At 41.9% G+C, this 15,666-nt stretch overlaps 1 protein-coding gene across 2 annotated transcripts in view; it reads left to right on the plus strand.

Annotated features, from left to right (window-relative positions):
• Positions 1-14,012, plus strand: part of LOC128684987 (longitudinals lacking protein, isoforms H/M/V-like) — a 92,501-nt gene extending 78,489 nt beyond the window's left edge. For both annotated transcript variants that reach the window (XM_070103957.1, XM_070103963.1), the window contains exon 5: positions 13,959-14,012. In XM_070103957.1, the coding sequence (XP_069960058.1) occupies positions 13,959-13,997 (39 nt within the window). In that variant the 3' untranslated portion in view covers positions 13,998-14,012. The remainder of the gene's footprint in view (positions 1-13,958) is intronic.
• The last annotated feature ends 1,654 nt before the right edge of the window (positions 14,013-15,666 follow it).

The following is a 15,666-nucleotide window of genomic DNA, read 5'->3' on the forward strand; positions in this document are numbered from 1 at the left end:
TGTTAAAAAAAAGACGCCGGGAGACATAAGAATTTCCCAATTTTAATGAAAAAAGGTATGAAGTTTTTTGGGAAAAAAGGAACATAAGAAATTATCAGAGATATGATATAAAATATAAAACTTTTGGGGTTTTCCCTGGAGAAGGTTACTGATTTATGGAAAGAAAAAAAAGGGGGGGGGCACGTGACCGAAGAAAGCGGGGGGGGAGCTAAGGGAGTTTTGCATTTTTGGTCCGATAGGGGAACCCCAAAAGTGAAAGCCGAAGGCCTTCTGATGTGTGTATATGTATGTATGTATATATATATATATATATATATATATATATATATATATTAATATATATATATATATATATATATATATATATATATATATATATATATTATATATATATATATGTATATGTGTGTGTGTGTGTATATATATTTGTGTATATATATGTATATGTATAATATATATATATGTATAGTATAATATATATATATGTATATATATTGTATATATAAATATATATATATGTATATATATTCAGTTATATATATATATATATATATATATATATATATTATACAATAATAACATATTAAAAAAAATTTTTTATACAAAGGAAGGCCCGCTTACGACGCTTTCACTTTACGTATGCCCGCTAATACGGTCTTTTCCCAAATTATGACCAAAACTCCTATACGGCTCCCCACCTGACTTTCTAATAGGTCACCCGCCCACCTGTTTGTTTACATTTTCTTCGGAGCTCAGTAAGCACTAAGTCTCTGCATTTTGTCTGGAAACTCCAAAATTTAAAAATGTTTTAAAAGTTATTTCATTTTTATATATACTCTAATAATTATACTTTGTATACCTGTACTTAAATAAACTTACATACTGTGCTGCATGCAGGTACATATTAAAACGTAAGAGCGCTTTATGTTCCAGACGTCATATTAGTAATGATAATAATAATCATCGAAATCTCATTTAAATGTCATATTACGTTAAATACACATTTTCGTTAATCCATCTATGATATTTTTTCAAAATTATAAAAAAGACGATGCATAACATAAAAGATGATAAATACACCCACAATAGAATAAATAAACATAAATATGAGATGTGGTAGCAGACGACTTGCACAAGTGACGCCATATTAGAAATGCTAATAATAATAATAATTTTACCAAGTTTTCATTAAATGTTGTATATTACGTTAATATACACATTTTCATTAATCCATCCATGATATTTTTTCAAAATTATATAATAAAAACGATACAAAACCCAAAAAAAGACGAAAAATAACCCTCAATAGAATAAATAAACATAAAAAGAGATGTGGTAGCCAGGTTATTTTATACAAGTGATGTTAAGAATAAATTTTTTTTAACCCAACATAAGAGAAAATGTTTACGGGGGGTAATTAGAAAATTATTTTTTCAGATGTATGTAAGATTCGGGTATACACAAATACAGTTACATAGATTATCAAAATAAAAACATATGTGAGAAACCTGGGATAACCCAAAAAGCCGGGAGTGACTTATTTCCATTGTTTCACTCAGAGCATCATTTTTTCAAAATGATGTTACATGAGAAGGGGGAGTGTTTTTTTTATTTATTCTAATTATCAATGTAGAGAAAACCCTTTACACAAGGGGAATTTGTCAAAAACCCGGGAGGGGTACACTTCCACAAAAATTTACCCGCCGGGTTTTTGTTTACATAACCTGCCCTGTCCTCCCCACACTCATTCTTTTCTCTCTCATTTTTTCGTTTTTATCTCATTTACTTACCCTGACCCTACATTAAGACTAAAATTTTTTAAGGTAAGTAATGGGAACTGAATATACATTTTGCCGGGGATGCTTAAATGTAATAGAATATTTGTGTAGGGGGGTTGGCCCGGTATGGTAGCCCGCTGACTACCCATGCCACATTTGGGTTTTTTTACAATAAATCCCACCATCTCACCCTATATTTTGGTAAGAAAGGGGAACTGTATATACATTTTATCGCCTGGGATGTTTAAAAATATCATAGAATTGTATGTGGGTTATGGCCTGGATGAAGGGGCTGACTAACAACATACCACATTTGTTTTGGTTTAAAAATACTACTTGTCTCACCCTAGATTAAGACTAAAAAATTTTTTAAGGTTAAGTAATGAAATTATGTGTGTTTTTAAATTTTATTTTTTTTTTGATCCCTTTCTATTTGGTTAACTTAATAATGTTAGTGTAAATTTTTGTTATTTTAGTTTTTTAGGCATTTGTAAGGGGAAAAAAAGGGTGTTCCATTTTACGGGGGGCCCCTTTTACGGGGGGTAGCCTAAAATTAACCCCCCAAAAAGGGGGGTTTTCCTGTTTTAATATATATATATATATATATTTTGGGGGAAAAAAAGGTGAGTGGTGCTTTGAGGTAAAATGTGAGTCAAAAACTTTATCTATGGAGGCAAAAAAGGGGAATGTATGAAAGTAGTAGTACCAAATTTAAAAGGGTGTGAAGTTTGGTGGAAAAAGGCAGACCCAAGGAGAGGGTTGGGGGTGGAGATGTCCTGTTTAAGGGCAAGTGTGGTGTAAATATTTTACAGAAAATTCGGAGGGGGAAAAGGAGAAGGTGGGGAGTTAATAAAAGAAAGTCAGGGGGAGAAGGGGGTTGGAGGGGTTTGGTCTTTTAAAGGAGAGAAGGGATCAAAGTAGAATGACATAAAAGCTAAAAATCATGGGGAAAGGGGAAGGGGGTAGGGTCCCCAAAGGGGGGAGGGGAAAGGATTTTTTGGGGAAGGGGGCTTAAATTTCCCGGCAAGGGGAAGGACCCAGTTAGATAGGAGTGAATGGAGAGGGCGGTATTTGGGGACCTGACGATCTGTTGGAGGTGAGGGGGAAATTATTTAGTGAAGGGATTCAGGGAAACCGGTTATTTTTCATAGTCGGGGCTTGAGTCCTGAAATGGGAAGTACAAGCCTGCACTTTAAAGGAGGGGTTTTGGGATATTGGCAGTTTGGAGGGGGTATGTTGTGTACCAATTTTATGCTTCAGACTGTTGTTTCCTTTAGCACCTCTGCAAAAAAAGGATAATGTAGTGTGGTGAAAGTGTTGAATGATGATGAAAGTATTTTCTTTTGGGGGTTTTCTTTTTTTGGGTCACCCCCCCGTGGAGACGGCCACTTGTTGAAAAAAAAAAAAAAAAAATATATATATATATATATATATATATATATATATAATATATGTATATGCAAAAAAAACTTGAAAGAATAGAGAAATTCCAAGCACCCCGTGACTACTCCCCATTATCAAGGGAATTTTGAAAGTAAAGCATCCAAGGGAAACTATATAAGGGGGCTGGCGAGCACCCATTATCAGATCCCCCCAACGGGTTTAAAAACGGTACGCTGGGACCCAACTTGATAGGTCCTTGCAAAACTCACCCCCAAAATATTCTAAACCCCAAAAAAATTTTAAAAAATTATTTGTCCAGTGTTTTTTAAATTCCCTTTCCCAAATTCTATTAATTTTTAAATGGATCAATTTAATAAACCAAAGGAAATATTCATATTATTGTCAAAACTGCTTTTTTTTTGAAACAAGATTCAATTATATTTCCCGTCGACCATGGATTTTTTTGATACTACTTTTTTAAAATTTTTTAAAATCAATTGGGTGGTTAAAATTTTTTCCCTAAATAAATGAGCATTTTTTTGTCCAGTTCTAATGCTATATTTATGTTGTTTTTAATCTTGGGTTTGAATTTTTTAAAAAAGGACCGAATAAACTTTATCGCAAATTTTACAAGGAATCTTATAAACCCTTCCCTCATTTATCCGCACCAAAAAGCCCCCAACATCTTCGAGCACGCAAGGATCAGTTTTTATAGATACTTTCGTTTTTGCAGCAACAGGGTTTCCCTTTGGGTGGCCTTTTGTTGGCCCAGGAAATAGTGATGGGATTGGGGGTTTGTTGTACAACCTGGCCGGGCCAGAGGCAAACACTCCACCCCTTTTATACTTTAAATTTTCTCCTTCATTTCTATAGTAATTTTCACCCTTTTTTTCACAGGGGTTTGGGAAGAACCTTTTTTTGGGCCCAAGGGGGTTATTTAGCAGTTACAAGCACTAAAAAAACTGGGAAAAATAAAAAAGTACCGAATGATGCCTGAAAAAGGCCACACTGGTTTAAAAAAATTTTTCACACTAACTGAAGGCAGGCCAGCTGAAAAGGCCCCGGCCAAAATGATGGGTGGATGCGAGGGGCCAAAATATAAGTCCAGCAAGAAAAGGGGAAAAGGAAAATACTAATGAACATAGGTGAAACAGCAAGAGATCAGAGAACCTAATTTCCATAGACGTAAATGCCTTGAATCATCATTAATCGTTTTTTTCAACACAGCAAAATTTAAAGGGAGCTTCTTCATCGGGATTTGGGGAAATCCCAAAAAATGAACCTTGCCATCACATAGTTGCTGCTATTGATACTACATAAAAGCACAAGAGAGGAGGAATATTGCAACAGGCCGTCTCAGATCCAACCCACTAACAAAAATATTTGCCCAACCCATTTTAATGATATCCAAGCAATAAGCTCTGATTTCCCCAGTATTACGGGGGAACCAATAATTTTAAAGGCCTTTTTAACCCCAAATTTTTAAAATTTTTTATACCCCCTGTGTCCATTTTATTGTTTTTAACGGGTTTACAAAGCCCCCTGGGGAATGAGACGCTACAATAATATGTCGAAATTTGTTGCACTTTTGTCCTTTTTCTTAACATTTTTTGTTGTGCCACATTGACAGTAAAAGGTAGATGGGAAATATGAGAATTAAACAGCAAATAAGAGAGGTGAAGATTTAAAAACTAAAGGAGGAGGCAGTTAAGGTAAGATAAACACAACTATTGGAAGAAAGATGGGCTACTGAAAGTATAAGCACTGAGGTTGAAGAGGTATGGGATAGATTTAAGAATGTAGTGTTAGTGTTCATCAGAAATTTGTGGTTACAGGAAGGTGGGTGTGGGAGGGAAGAAGAGCGACTGGTGGAATGATGAGATAAAGAGAGCAGTGAGAGAGAAAAAGTTAGCATATGAGCAAGCTTTAACAAAGAAGTGATGCAATGAGGGAGGAGTATGGTGAGAAAAAGAGAGGCTAAGAGAGTGGTGAAGGAATGTAAAGGGAGAACAAATGAGAGAGTGAGTCAGATACTATAAAAAAAAATTTTTGCTGAGAATAAGAAAAAGTTTTGGAGCGAGATTAATAAGTTAAGAAAGCCTAGGGAACGAGTGGATTTGACAGTTAAAAATAGTTATTAGCTGGAGAGTTGAAAGTATCGGGAAGATGGCGGGAATATTTTTAGGAACTATTAACCAGTAAACGGCCGAAACGTATATATAGGTTCTTACCATTAGTGCCCAAACGTATATATACGTTTTATTTTTCCTGCCTTCAAATTTGGCACGATTGGCCTGAGATGCCTTGTCAGCATAGAATGGGTCTTAACACTCAGTGTGCACTATTAAAAAAAAATCTGGGACCATTTAGTACCTTGTGGGAGCACCAGTTCAAATGAGTGCCAGCATTGAGCAAACAGCTAGGGAAACACCTGGGATTCACTGATTTCTTGTAGTATTCCCTCTCCCATTTTAAGAGGAAAGTGATGTTGACCCTGAGTTTAGTGGCTTTGAGGTGGATGTGGCCATAAGTGGTCGAGGAAATATAAAAAAAATCTTGATAACCCATGTGCAACATTTGTGCAACACCCTTTCAGAATGACTTATAACCTATGCCCTAAGTAAAGAAACAATTCTGGAACGTAATACTTGTTCATCAGGCTGGCTGGCCGGCCGCCCGCCCGCCTGGCCGCCCACCCCCTCCTCCTCCTCCTCCTCCTCCTCCTCCTCCTCCTCTCTCCCTCCCTCTCTCCCTCCCTCTCTCCCTCCCTCTCCCTCCCTCTCGCCCTCCCTCTCTCCCTCCCTCTCTCCCTCCCTCTCTCCCTCCCTCTCTCCCTCCCTCTCTCCCTCCCTCTCTCCCTCCCTCTCTCTCTCCCTCCCTCTCTCCCTCCCTCTCTCCCTCCCTCTCTCCCTCCCTCTCTCCCTCCCTCTCTCCCTCCCTCTCTCCCTCCCTCCCTCCCTCCCTCATATACTCCCACGTGTCCAAAACATTGCTGGGACATATAAATACTTTGTATATATTTCAAGACAATAGTAAATGGCCAAGGCAGGTGTGAATGTCCACCTGTCAGTGTGTTTTGTAACAATTTGAGTACAATTTCAGTACCTAATACTATTGTCAGAACAAAGATTGGTTATGAAATGATAACTACTATAAATTGTAATTATCAGAACATAAAAATTATATAAAATATGAAAGAGAAAGAAAGGTATATCGCCAACACTTCTGCAAGTGGCAGGACTCGAGGTTGCCATCCGGTGAGCATCCAGTGCCACCTTCTTGGCCTCGTATCTCGGTAAGTACCAACCCCATTTTTTTTTTTTATCCTATAACACTTAGAAAAATGTGCTCTTTATTTCCATAAAAAAAACTATTTATTTTTTATTTTTTCAGAATATTCGGGGCACTGGGGTAGTGAACGTCTATATATGTTTGGACCGTTTACGGGTTAAATGTTGATGAAGATAGGGAAGGTGTGATTTCGTGCATTGGGCAGTGAGGTATAACATCTTGTAGGAGTGAGGGAGAGCCAGTTGTGAGTGTGGGGGAGGTGTGTGAGGCAGTGGGTAGAATGAAAAGGGGTAAAACAGCTGGGACTGATGGGATAGACAGAAATGTTAAAAACCAGTGGGGACATAGTTTTGGAATGGCTGATGCTTTTATTTAATAAATGTACGGAAGAGGGGAAGGTACCTAGGGATTGGCAGTGTGTTTATAGTTCCTCTGTATAAAGGCAAAGGGTACAAAAGAGAGTGCAAAAATTATAGGGGAATAAGCCTGTTGAATATACCTGGTACAGTGTATGGTAGTTATTATTGAAAGAATTAAGAGTAAGACCTAGAGTAGGATCACAGATGAATAAGGAAACTTTAGGAAGGGTAGACCAAGTGTTGACAGTGAAGCATATAGGGGAACAGTATTTGCATAAGGGTAAAGAGATTTTTGTTGCATTAATGGATTTGGAAAAGGCATATGATGGGGTGGATAGGAGAGCAATGTGGCAGATGTTGCAAATGTATGGAGTAGGTGGTAGGTTACTGAAAGGGGTTGGTACTAAAAGAGTTTTTATGAGGATAGTGAGGCTCAGGTTAGAGTATGTAGGAGAGAGGGAGATAATTTCTCAGGAAAAGTAGTCCTTAGACAGGGATGTATAATGTCACCATGGTTATTCAATTTATTTATTGATGTGGTTGTAAGAGAAGTGAATGTTTGGGTGTTGGCAAGAGGAGTGGGATTGAGAGAGAAAGAATCTAACGCAAGGTGGGAGTTGTTACAATTGCTTTTTTGCTAATGACACTGTACTTTTGGAAGATAATAATGAGAAGTTGCAGAGGTTGGTGAACCAATTTGGAAGGGCATGCAAAAGAAGAAAATTAACCCTTTGAGGGCTTTCGTCGTACTAGCACGTCTTACGCGTAGGGGTTTTTGACGTACTAGTACTCATAAATTCTAGCGGCCTCAAATCTAGTGGGAGAAAGCTGGTAGGCCTTCATATGAAAGAATGGGTCTATGTGGTCAGTGTGCACAGTCTAAAAAAAATCCTGCAGCACACAGTGCATAATGAGAAAAAAAAAAACTTTGTCCATTTTTTTTTAATAAATCAGCGACTTTGCAGTGTATTTTCTTATGGTATTTATTGTTGTATTCTAGTTTTCTTGGTCTCATTTTATAGAATGGAAGACATATTACTGAAATTGAGATGATTTTGACTGGTTTTACAATGAAAGGTGCCTTGATATTGAGCTCAAAGTAGCAGAAATGTTCGATTTTTACCAAACTTCAAAAGTAAACAAATCGTGCCAAGCGTGCAATACACGTCAACTGGCGAGTCTAATATTCTTTCACAAGTGCACCAATAATATTTATACCATTTTTTACACTAATGCAGTAGTCTGCATAACAGTAAATCTTATATTTTTTGTGAGAATAAAAATTCAAAGTGGAAAGCAAAAGAATATAAGAGGGGCCTTGAGACGTGACTAATGACTAGAGGAAATGTCATTTTAGTGTCAGGAATGTCTTTCTTGTTTATTCTGGACCCTATTCCGAAATTGGCATCTTTTGAAATTTGTGTGAAATTGGCAAAATTGCTAAATTCTGACCACTGTACTGGATAGTTGAATTTATAAATGGGTGGTTTCTTGCACCCATTCGATAGAAAAAATGGAGTTCTAGCGAAATATTCATGTTTTTTGTCGACTAGTACAGTGAAATTGGCCGAAAATGGGGCTCAAAGTTGGCAAAATCGCCGATGCGTAAACATCGCCGAGACCGCTAACTTTGCGAGAGCATAATTCCGTAAGTTTTCTATCAAATTTCAAACTTTTGGTGTCGTTATGATCGGGAAAAGATTCTCTATCTTTTCATAAGAGAAAATAATTTTTTTTTTTTTTTAAATTTGGCCGACCCTGAGAACGAGTTTCGGAGAGGGCCTGTCGACCCTCAAAGGGTTAAAAGTGCATGTAGGAAAGAGCAAGGTGATGAGGATAAAAAAATTAGGTAATGGAAGATTGGATATTGGAAGGCGTTTGGAGAAAGTGAATGTATTCAGATACTTGGGGGTGGACTTGTCAGCAGTTGGGTCTATGAAAGAAAATGGATTATGGAATTGATGAGGGGAAAAAAGTTAGTGGAGGATTGAGAAGTTTGTGGAGACAAAGAACATTATTCATGGAAGCAAAAAGGGGACTGTATGATAGTACATTGGTGCCATGGAAGCAAAAAGGGGACTGTATGATAGTACATTGGTGCCAATACTCTTATGTGGGTGTGAAGCATGGGTAGTGAATGTTGCAACAAGGAGAAGGGTGGAGATGTCGTGTCTGAGGGCAATGTGCAGTGTGAATATATTGCAGAAATTCTGTAGCTTGTAGTATAGGAGGAGGTGTGGGTTTTCCAAAAGTGTATTATCCAGAGGGCAGAGGAAGTAGTGTTGAGGTGGTTTGGACATTTAGAGAGGATGGAACAAAATAGAATGACTTGGAGGGCATATGAATCTGTAGTAGAAGGAAGGTCAAGTAGGGGTTGTCCTAGGAAAGGTTGGAGGGTAGGGGTATAGGTTTTGTGTGCAGGGGGCTTGGACTTCCAGCAAGCATGTGTGAGCCTGTTAGATAGGAGTGGAGATAAATGCTTTTTATGACTTGACATACTTTTGGAGTGTGAGCAAAGTAGCATTTATGAGGGGATTCAGGGAAACTGGTTAGCTGGACTTGAGTCCTGGAGGTGAGAAGTATAGTGCCCGCACTCTGAAGGAGGGGTGTTGATATGTTGCAGTTCTTTTAAACTGTAGTGTAGGAGCACCTCTGGCAAGAGAGTGATGGAGTGAGTGGTGGTGGCTTTTCTTTTTCTGGTCACCCTGCCTTGGTACGAAGCGCCGTGAGGGTGTTGACCCTCTCTGGGTATACTCCAAGTAAAGCCGGGTGATTTGGAGAAAGGAAGACATTTGTTACAGTTATACTTTCATCATTATTCATTTAATTGCTGCCATTCCAGAAGTGTGCTGGCATCACAGCTTAAATGTTCATGCTGCAGTATCTCTGCCCTTCTTCAGTGTGCAGGCACTACTCTTTCCACTCCCGTGAATGTTTCCTCGCTCACTTCTGCAGCATGTTCATTAACTGTTTCACTGACCAGACCTAATAAATTAACCTGTAAACAGTAGAAACGTATATATACGTTCTTGAAAGCTAAGACACATGTGCAACATCTGGATGTCTTTATTGTAGACGTTTCGCCATCCAGTGGCTTTATCAATACAGATTCTAGGATATAATTGGAAGACCGTAGAACTATATACAAAAGATGAGGTAATAAGTCCCTCAGCCTTGGAGTTAGTGTTCACAGCATCGTGGTGGAGGAGAATCTGGAGCAAAGGCAAGAAGACTGGCGGTTATATAGGTGTCAGTGGATAAGGACGTGCAGCAGACGAGGGCATAGTCACTTGTAGGCGGGATTCCCCAGTGGAAGTAGGTCCATCCCAAAGTAGAAGCCGTGAAGGTCTTGTAGATGTCCTCTGAACCAAGATTCCATGATGTTGCAGTGTCTGACAAGTTCTTGCCACTAGTGCCCCAAACGTATATAAATGTAAACCATAGAGCGGGCGGGGATAGAACCCGCAATCAGAGAGCCTCAAAACTCCAGACCATCGCGTTAGCCACAGGACCAGCTAGCCACAATAAGATTCATCCAACTAGGTATATTTCTACACCATAGGAAGGTTAGCATAGGCACCACTGTGACCACAAATGCAAGTTTTTACAGATGAATCTCCAGCTAGTGTGGCCATGACATACTCTAGCTCAAGTCCCCTCAAAGCCGTCAGCATGACTCACGAAATTGTAATGACACGATTGCAAACAAACCATACCACGGGCGGGGATAGAACCCGAGATCAGAGAGCCTCAAAACTCCAGACTGTCGCGTTAGCAACTGGACCAGCTAGCCACAATAAGATTCATCCAACTAGGTATATTTCTACATCCTGGGAAAGTTAGCATAGGCACCACTGTGACCACAGACAAATCTCCAGCTAGCGTGGCCGTGACGAACTCTAGCTCAAGTCCCTGCCACGCTAGCTGGAGATTCGTCTGTAAAAACTTTCATTTGTGCTAACAGTGGTGCCTATGCTATCCTTCCTATGGTGTAGAAATATATCTAGTTGGATGAATCTTATTTTGGCTTGCTGGTCCAGTGGCTAACACGACGGTCTGGAGTTTTGAGGCTCTCTGATCGCTGGTTCTATCCCCGCCCGTGGTATGGTTTGTTTGCAATTGTGTCATTACGATTTCGTGAGTCATGTTGACAGCTTTGAGGGGACTTGAGTTAGAGTTCGTCATGGCCACGCTAGCTGGAGATTAGTCTGTAAACACTTGCATTTGCGGTCACAGTGTTGCCTATGCTAACCTTCCTAGGGTGTAGAAATATACCTAGTTGGATGAATCTTATTGTGGCTAGCTGGTCCAGTGGCTAACGCAACGGTCTGGAGTTTTGAGGCTCTGATCGCGGGTTCTATCCCCGCTCGTGGTATGGTTTGTTTGCAATCATGTCATTACGATTTCGTGATTCGTATATAAATGTTTTATTTTTCCTGCCTTCAAATATGGCACGATTGGCCTGAGATGCCTTGTAAGCGTAGATTGGGTCATAACACTCAGTGTGCACTGTATTAAAAAATCTGGGACCACTTAGTACCTTGTGGGAGCACTACTTAAAATGAGCACCAGCTAGAGCAAACAGCGTGGGAAACACCTGGGATTCACTGATTTCATGTAGTATTAACTCTCCTGTTTTAAGAGGAAAGTGATGTTGACCCCGAGTTTAGTGGCTTTGAGGTGGATGTGGCCATAATAACCCATGTGTAACATTTGTGCAACACCCTTTCAGAATGTCTTATAACCTATGTTCTAAGTAAAGAGAAACAATTCTGGAATGTAATACTTGTTCAGCAGGCTGGCTGGCTGGTCAGCTGCGTGGCTGGCCGGCTGTTGGCTCCGTTTGTTTGTCTGTGTCTGTCTATCTCTGTCTCTGTCTCGATTTCTGTCTGTATCTTTGTCTGTGTGTCTGTCATATCTATTTCTGTCTGTCTCTGTCTATCTCTATCTCACAGGTACACACAAATACAAGTATACATAGTGTAAATTACCTAGGATATCCCCAAAAATCCAGACAAAGTGCTATTCTCTGCTTGTAAATATGAGTAAACGTGATGACGCAGTCTTGTGGCTCTCTGAGACAGAGAGCTAGACGGATTGACAGGGAGCTTGACAGACAGACAAATAGACATGATTGTGTACCAGCAAAAACAAAGGGAGGGTCAATGCTCATCATAAGTCACCTCTAATCTTGTCAAGTCTTATCACTGCACCCTGGCGTATGCTCATCAAATGTCAGCTCTTATCTAATGCTGCTGCCGCTGCCACCTCCTCCTGCTTCTTCTTCGTCGTCGTCGTCCTCCTCCTCCTCCTCCTCCTCCTCCTCCTCCTCCTCCTCCTCCTCCTCCTCGTCCTCCTCCTCGTCCTCCTCGTCCTCCTCATCCTCCTCCTCGTCCTCCTCCTCGTCCTCCTCCTCGTCCTCGTCGTCCTCCTCCTCCTCGTCCTCCTCCTCCTCCTCCTTGTCGTCCTCCTCCTCATCCTCCTCGTCATCCTCCTCGTCATCGTCCTCCTCGTCCTCCTCCTCATCCTCGTCCTCCTCCTCGTCCTCGTCCTCGTCGTCCTCGTCCTCGTCGTCCTCCTCGTCCTCGTCGTCCTCCTCCTCGTCCTCCTCGTCCTCGTCCTCCTCGTCCTCCTCGTCGTCCTCCTCGTCCTCCTCCTCCTCGTCCTCCTCCTCGTCCTCCTCCTCCTCGTCCTCCTCCTCGTCCTCCTCCTCCTCGTCCTCCTCCTCCTTGTCCTCCTCCTCCTTGTCCTCCTCCTCCTTGTCCTCCTCCTCCTCGTCCTCCTCCTCCTCGTCCTTCTCCTCCTCCTCCTCGTCCTCCTCCTCCTCCTCCTCCTCATCCTCCTCCTCCTCCTCCTCCTCATCCTCCTCATCCTCCTCCTTGTCCTCCTCCTCGTCCTCCTCCTCCTCGTCCTCCTCCTCCTCGTCCTCCTCCTCCTCCTCCTCCTCCTCCTCCTCCTCCTCCTCCTCCTCCTCCTCCTCCTCCTCCTCGTCCTCGTCCTCCTCCTCCTCGTCCTCCTCCTCCTCCTCCTCCTCCTCTTCCTCCTCGTCCTCGTCGTCCTCCTCCTCCTCGTCCTCCTCCTCCTCGTCCTCGTCCTCCTCGTCCTCCTCGTCCTCCTCGTCCTCGTCCTCCTCGTCCTCCTCGTCCTCCTCCTCCTCCTCGTCCTCCTCCTCCTCGTCCTCCTCCTCCTCCTCGTCCTCCTCCTCCTCGTCCTCCTCCTCCTCGTCCTCCTCCTCGTCCTCCTCGTCCTCCTCGTCCTCGTCCTCCTCCTCGTCCTCCTCCTTGTCCTCGTCCTCGTCCTCCTCCTCCTCGTCGTCCTCCTCCTCGTCCTCCTCCTCCTCGTCCTCCTCCTCGTCCTCGTCCTCCTCGTCCTCCTCCTCGTCCTCCTCCTCGTCCTCCTCCTCGTCCTCCTCCTCGTCCTCCTCGTCCTCCTCGTCCTCCTCGTCCTCCTCCTCGTCGTCCTCCTCCTCGTCGTCCTCCTCCTCGTCCTCCTCCTCCTCGTCCTCCTCCTCCTCGTCCTCGTCCTCCTCCTCCTCGTCCTCCTCCTCCTCCTCCTCCTCCTCCTCGTCCTCCTCCTCCTCGTCCTCCTCCTCCTCGTCCTCCTCCTCCTTGTCCTCCTCCTCCTCCTCCTCCACTAGTGCTAGTACTGCTATGACGATGACAAAATGGGGCATTAAAATATACTGTACAATTCTGGTGATTTGAACAATAAGTCAAGTAAGTATTATCATGCAAGCCTAGTCTAGCCTTTAGCATGCATTTCAAATTCAAATTTTTATTTCTTTGCATAGTATGTGACATGCATAGTTTACAATGTGTAATTATAATAATGATTTGTTAAGTGCAAAAGAAGCCACTATCATGCTGAGGCATTATGGCAGACTGAACCTAATGCTTTACAGACTACTTAATACTAGACACACATATCATAGTTGATTCGAATTGAACATTGTTTTTTATATATCAACAGAGGTAGTAGTGGTTTCTTTCAACACACTGGCCGTATCCCACCGGGGCGGGGTGGCCCAAAAGGAAAAACGAAAGTTTCTCCTTTTACATTAAGTAACATATACAGGAGAAGAGGTTACTAACCCCTTGCTCTTGGCATCTTAGTCGCCTCTTACAACACGCATGGCTTACGGAGGAAGAATTCTGTTTCACTTCCCCATGGAGGTAAGAGGAAATGAACAAGAACTAGAAAGAAAATAGAAGAAAACCCAGAGGGGTGTGTATATATATGCTTGTACATGTATGTGTAGTGTGACCTAAGTGTAAGTAGAAGTAGCAAGACGTACCTGAAATCGTGCTTGTGTATGAGAGAAAAAAAAAGACACCAGCAATCCTACCATTGTGTAAAACAATTACAGGCTTCCGTTTTACACTCACTTGGCAGGACGGTAGTGCTTCCCTGGGCGGTTGCTGTCTACCAACCTTGGAGTAGTCATTTCATAGTGATTAAATTAACAAGTAGTTGAATATCAAGTTTCAGAATTATATTTGAGCATATGCATAATGAGATTGAGACAGTTTTAGTTTTGAAATCTTATAAAATTTGGCAATTTTTGTGTTAACCCTTTGACTGTTTCAGTCATACATATACGTCTTACGAGCCACCTTGTTTGACGTATTAATAAGCGTAAATTCTAGCGGCTTCAAATCAAGCAGGAGAAAGCTGGTAGGCCTACATGTGAGAGAATGGGTCTGCGTGGTGGGTGTGCTCCCTGTGAAAAAAATCGGGAACTCAGTGGTGCCATCTTGGTAGTCCATTTTCACCATGCCTCGAGGTAAGAAGTACCTCACTCCTCGGTGGATTGGAGGTCTTTTGTGCCCAAGTGAAAGCTCTATCAGTGATGGAGGTGCCAGTGAAAGTGAATTTCATGGTTTTGGAGAGGGTGTGACCATAAGCAGTGCCCAGGATAATGTAATTAGTGATGAAAATCCAGATGACCCTCAACCTTCCACCTCTGGTGCTGGGCTGTCTCAGTCATGTTCACCTGTACCAGGACGAAAGAGGAAACTATTTGCCTGTGTACAAGACTCAGATGTGAGCAGTGAAAGTGATAGTGATAGTGATTTCCAAACTATTGAAAGCAGTTCTAGTTTCGACAGTGAGGGTGAATATTCTCCAGTGAAGTGGCAGTATGTACGACGCAGCATGCGTACTCGTAGTGTGCCATGCGCTGTTCCAAGGGAAAGGAGTTAATCTTCGAGTACATCCCATGGCCGTACACCACAAACTGACAGTGAAGATGATGATATTGTTACAATGGGGATGAATGATGTGCATGGGGCATCAGGTGGTGGTGGCGACGACATAAGTCATATGGCACCAGCAGTGGGCCATGCTACTGCCCACGCTGCTAACTCAGCACAGCCACAACCACCCTCAACCACCCCCACACTCCCACAACCTGCACAACCACTACCTGTAAATATTGAGTACCCACCAGCAGACTGCATCTGGGATTGGCAGCAAGGTGACAATTTTGTTCCCAATCTCCATCACTCTGATGAAATACAAAGTGGAATACAGCCATCATGTACACTTGGGAACAGTGCCACTGAACTGGAATGCTTTCAGTTATTCTTCGATGAACCCCAGATGGACATTATTGCCAGGGAAAGCAATATATACAGTGGACCCCCGCATAGCGAACTTAATCCGTGCAAGAGGGCTGGCCGTTATGCGAAATGTTCGCTATGCGAATTAATTTTCCCCATAAGAAATAATGGAAATAAAATTAATCCGTGCAAGACACCCAAAAGTATGAAAAAAAAATTTTTTTACCACAAAAAAATGTTAATTTTAGTACACACAAACTGAAAAAGGCATGCACAATTACATGACACTTACTT

The sequence above is a fragment of the Cherax quadricarinatus genome, chromosome 5 (genome assembly GCF_038502225.1).
Source record: "Cherax quadricarinatus isolate ZL_2023a chromosome 5, ASM3850222v1, whole genome shotgun sequence".
Classification (NCBI taxonomy): Eukaryota; Metazoa; Arthropoda; class Malacostraca; order Decapoda; family Parastacidae; genus Cherax; species Cherax quadricarinatus.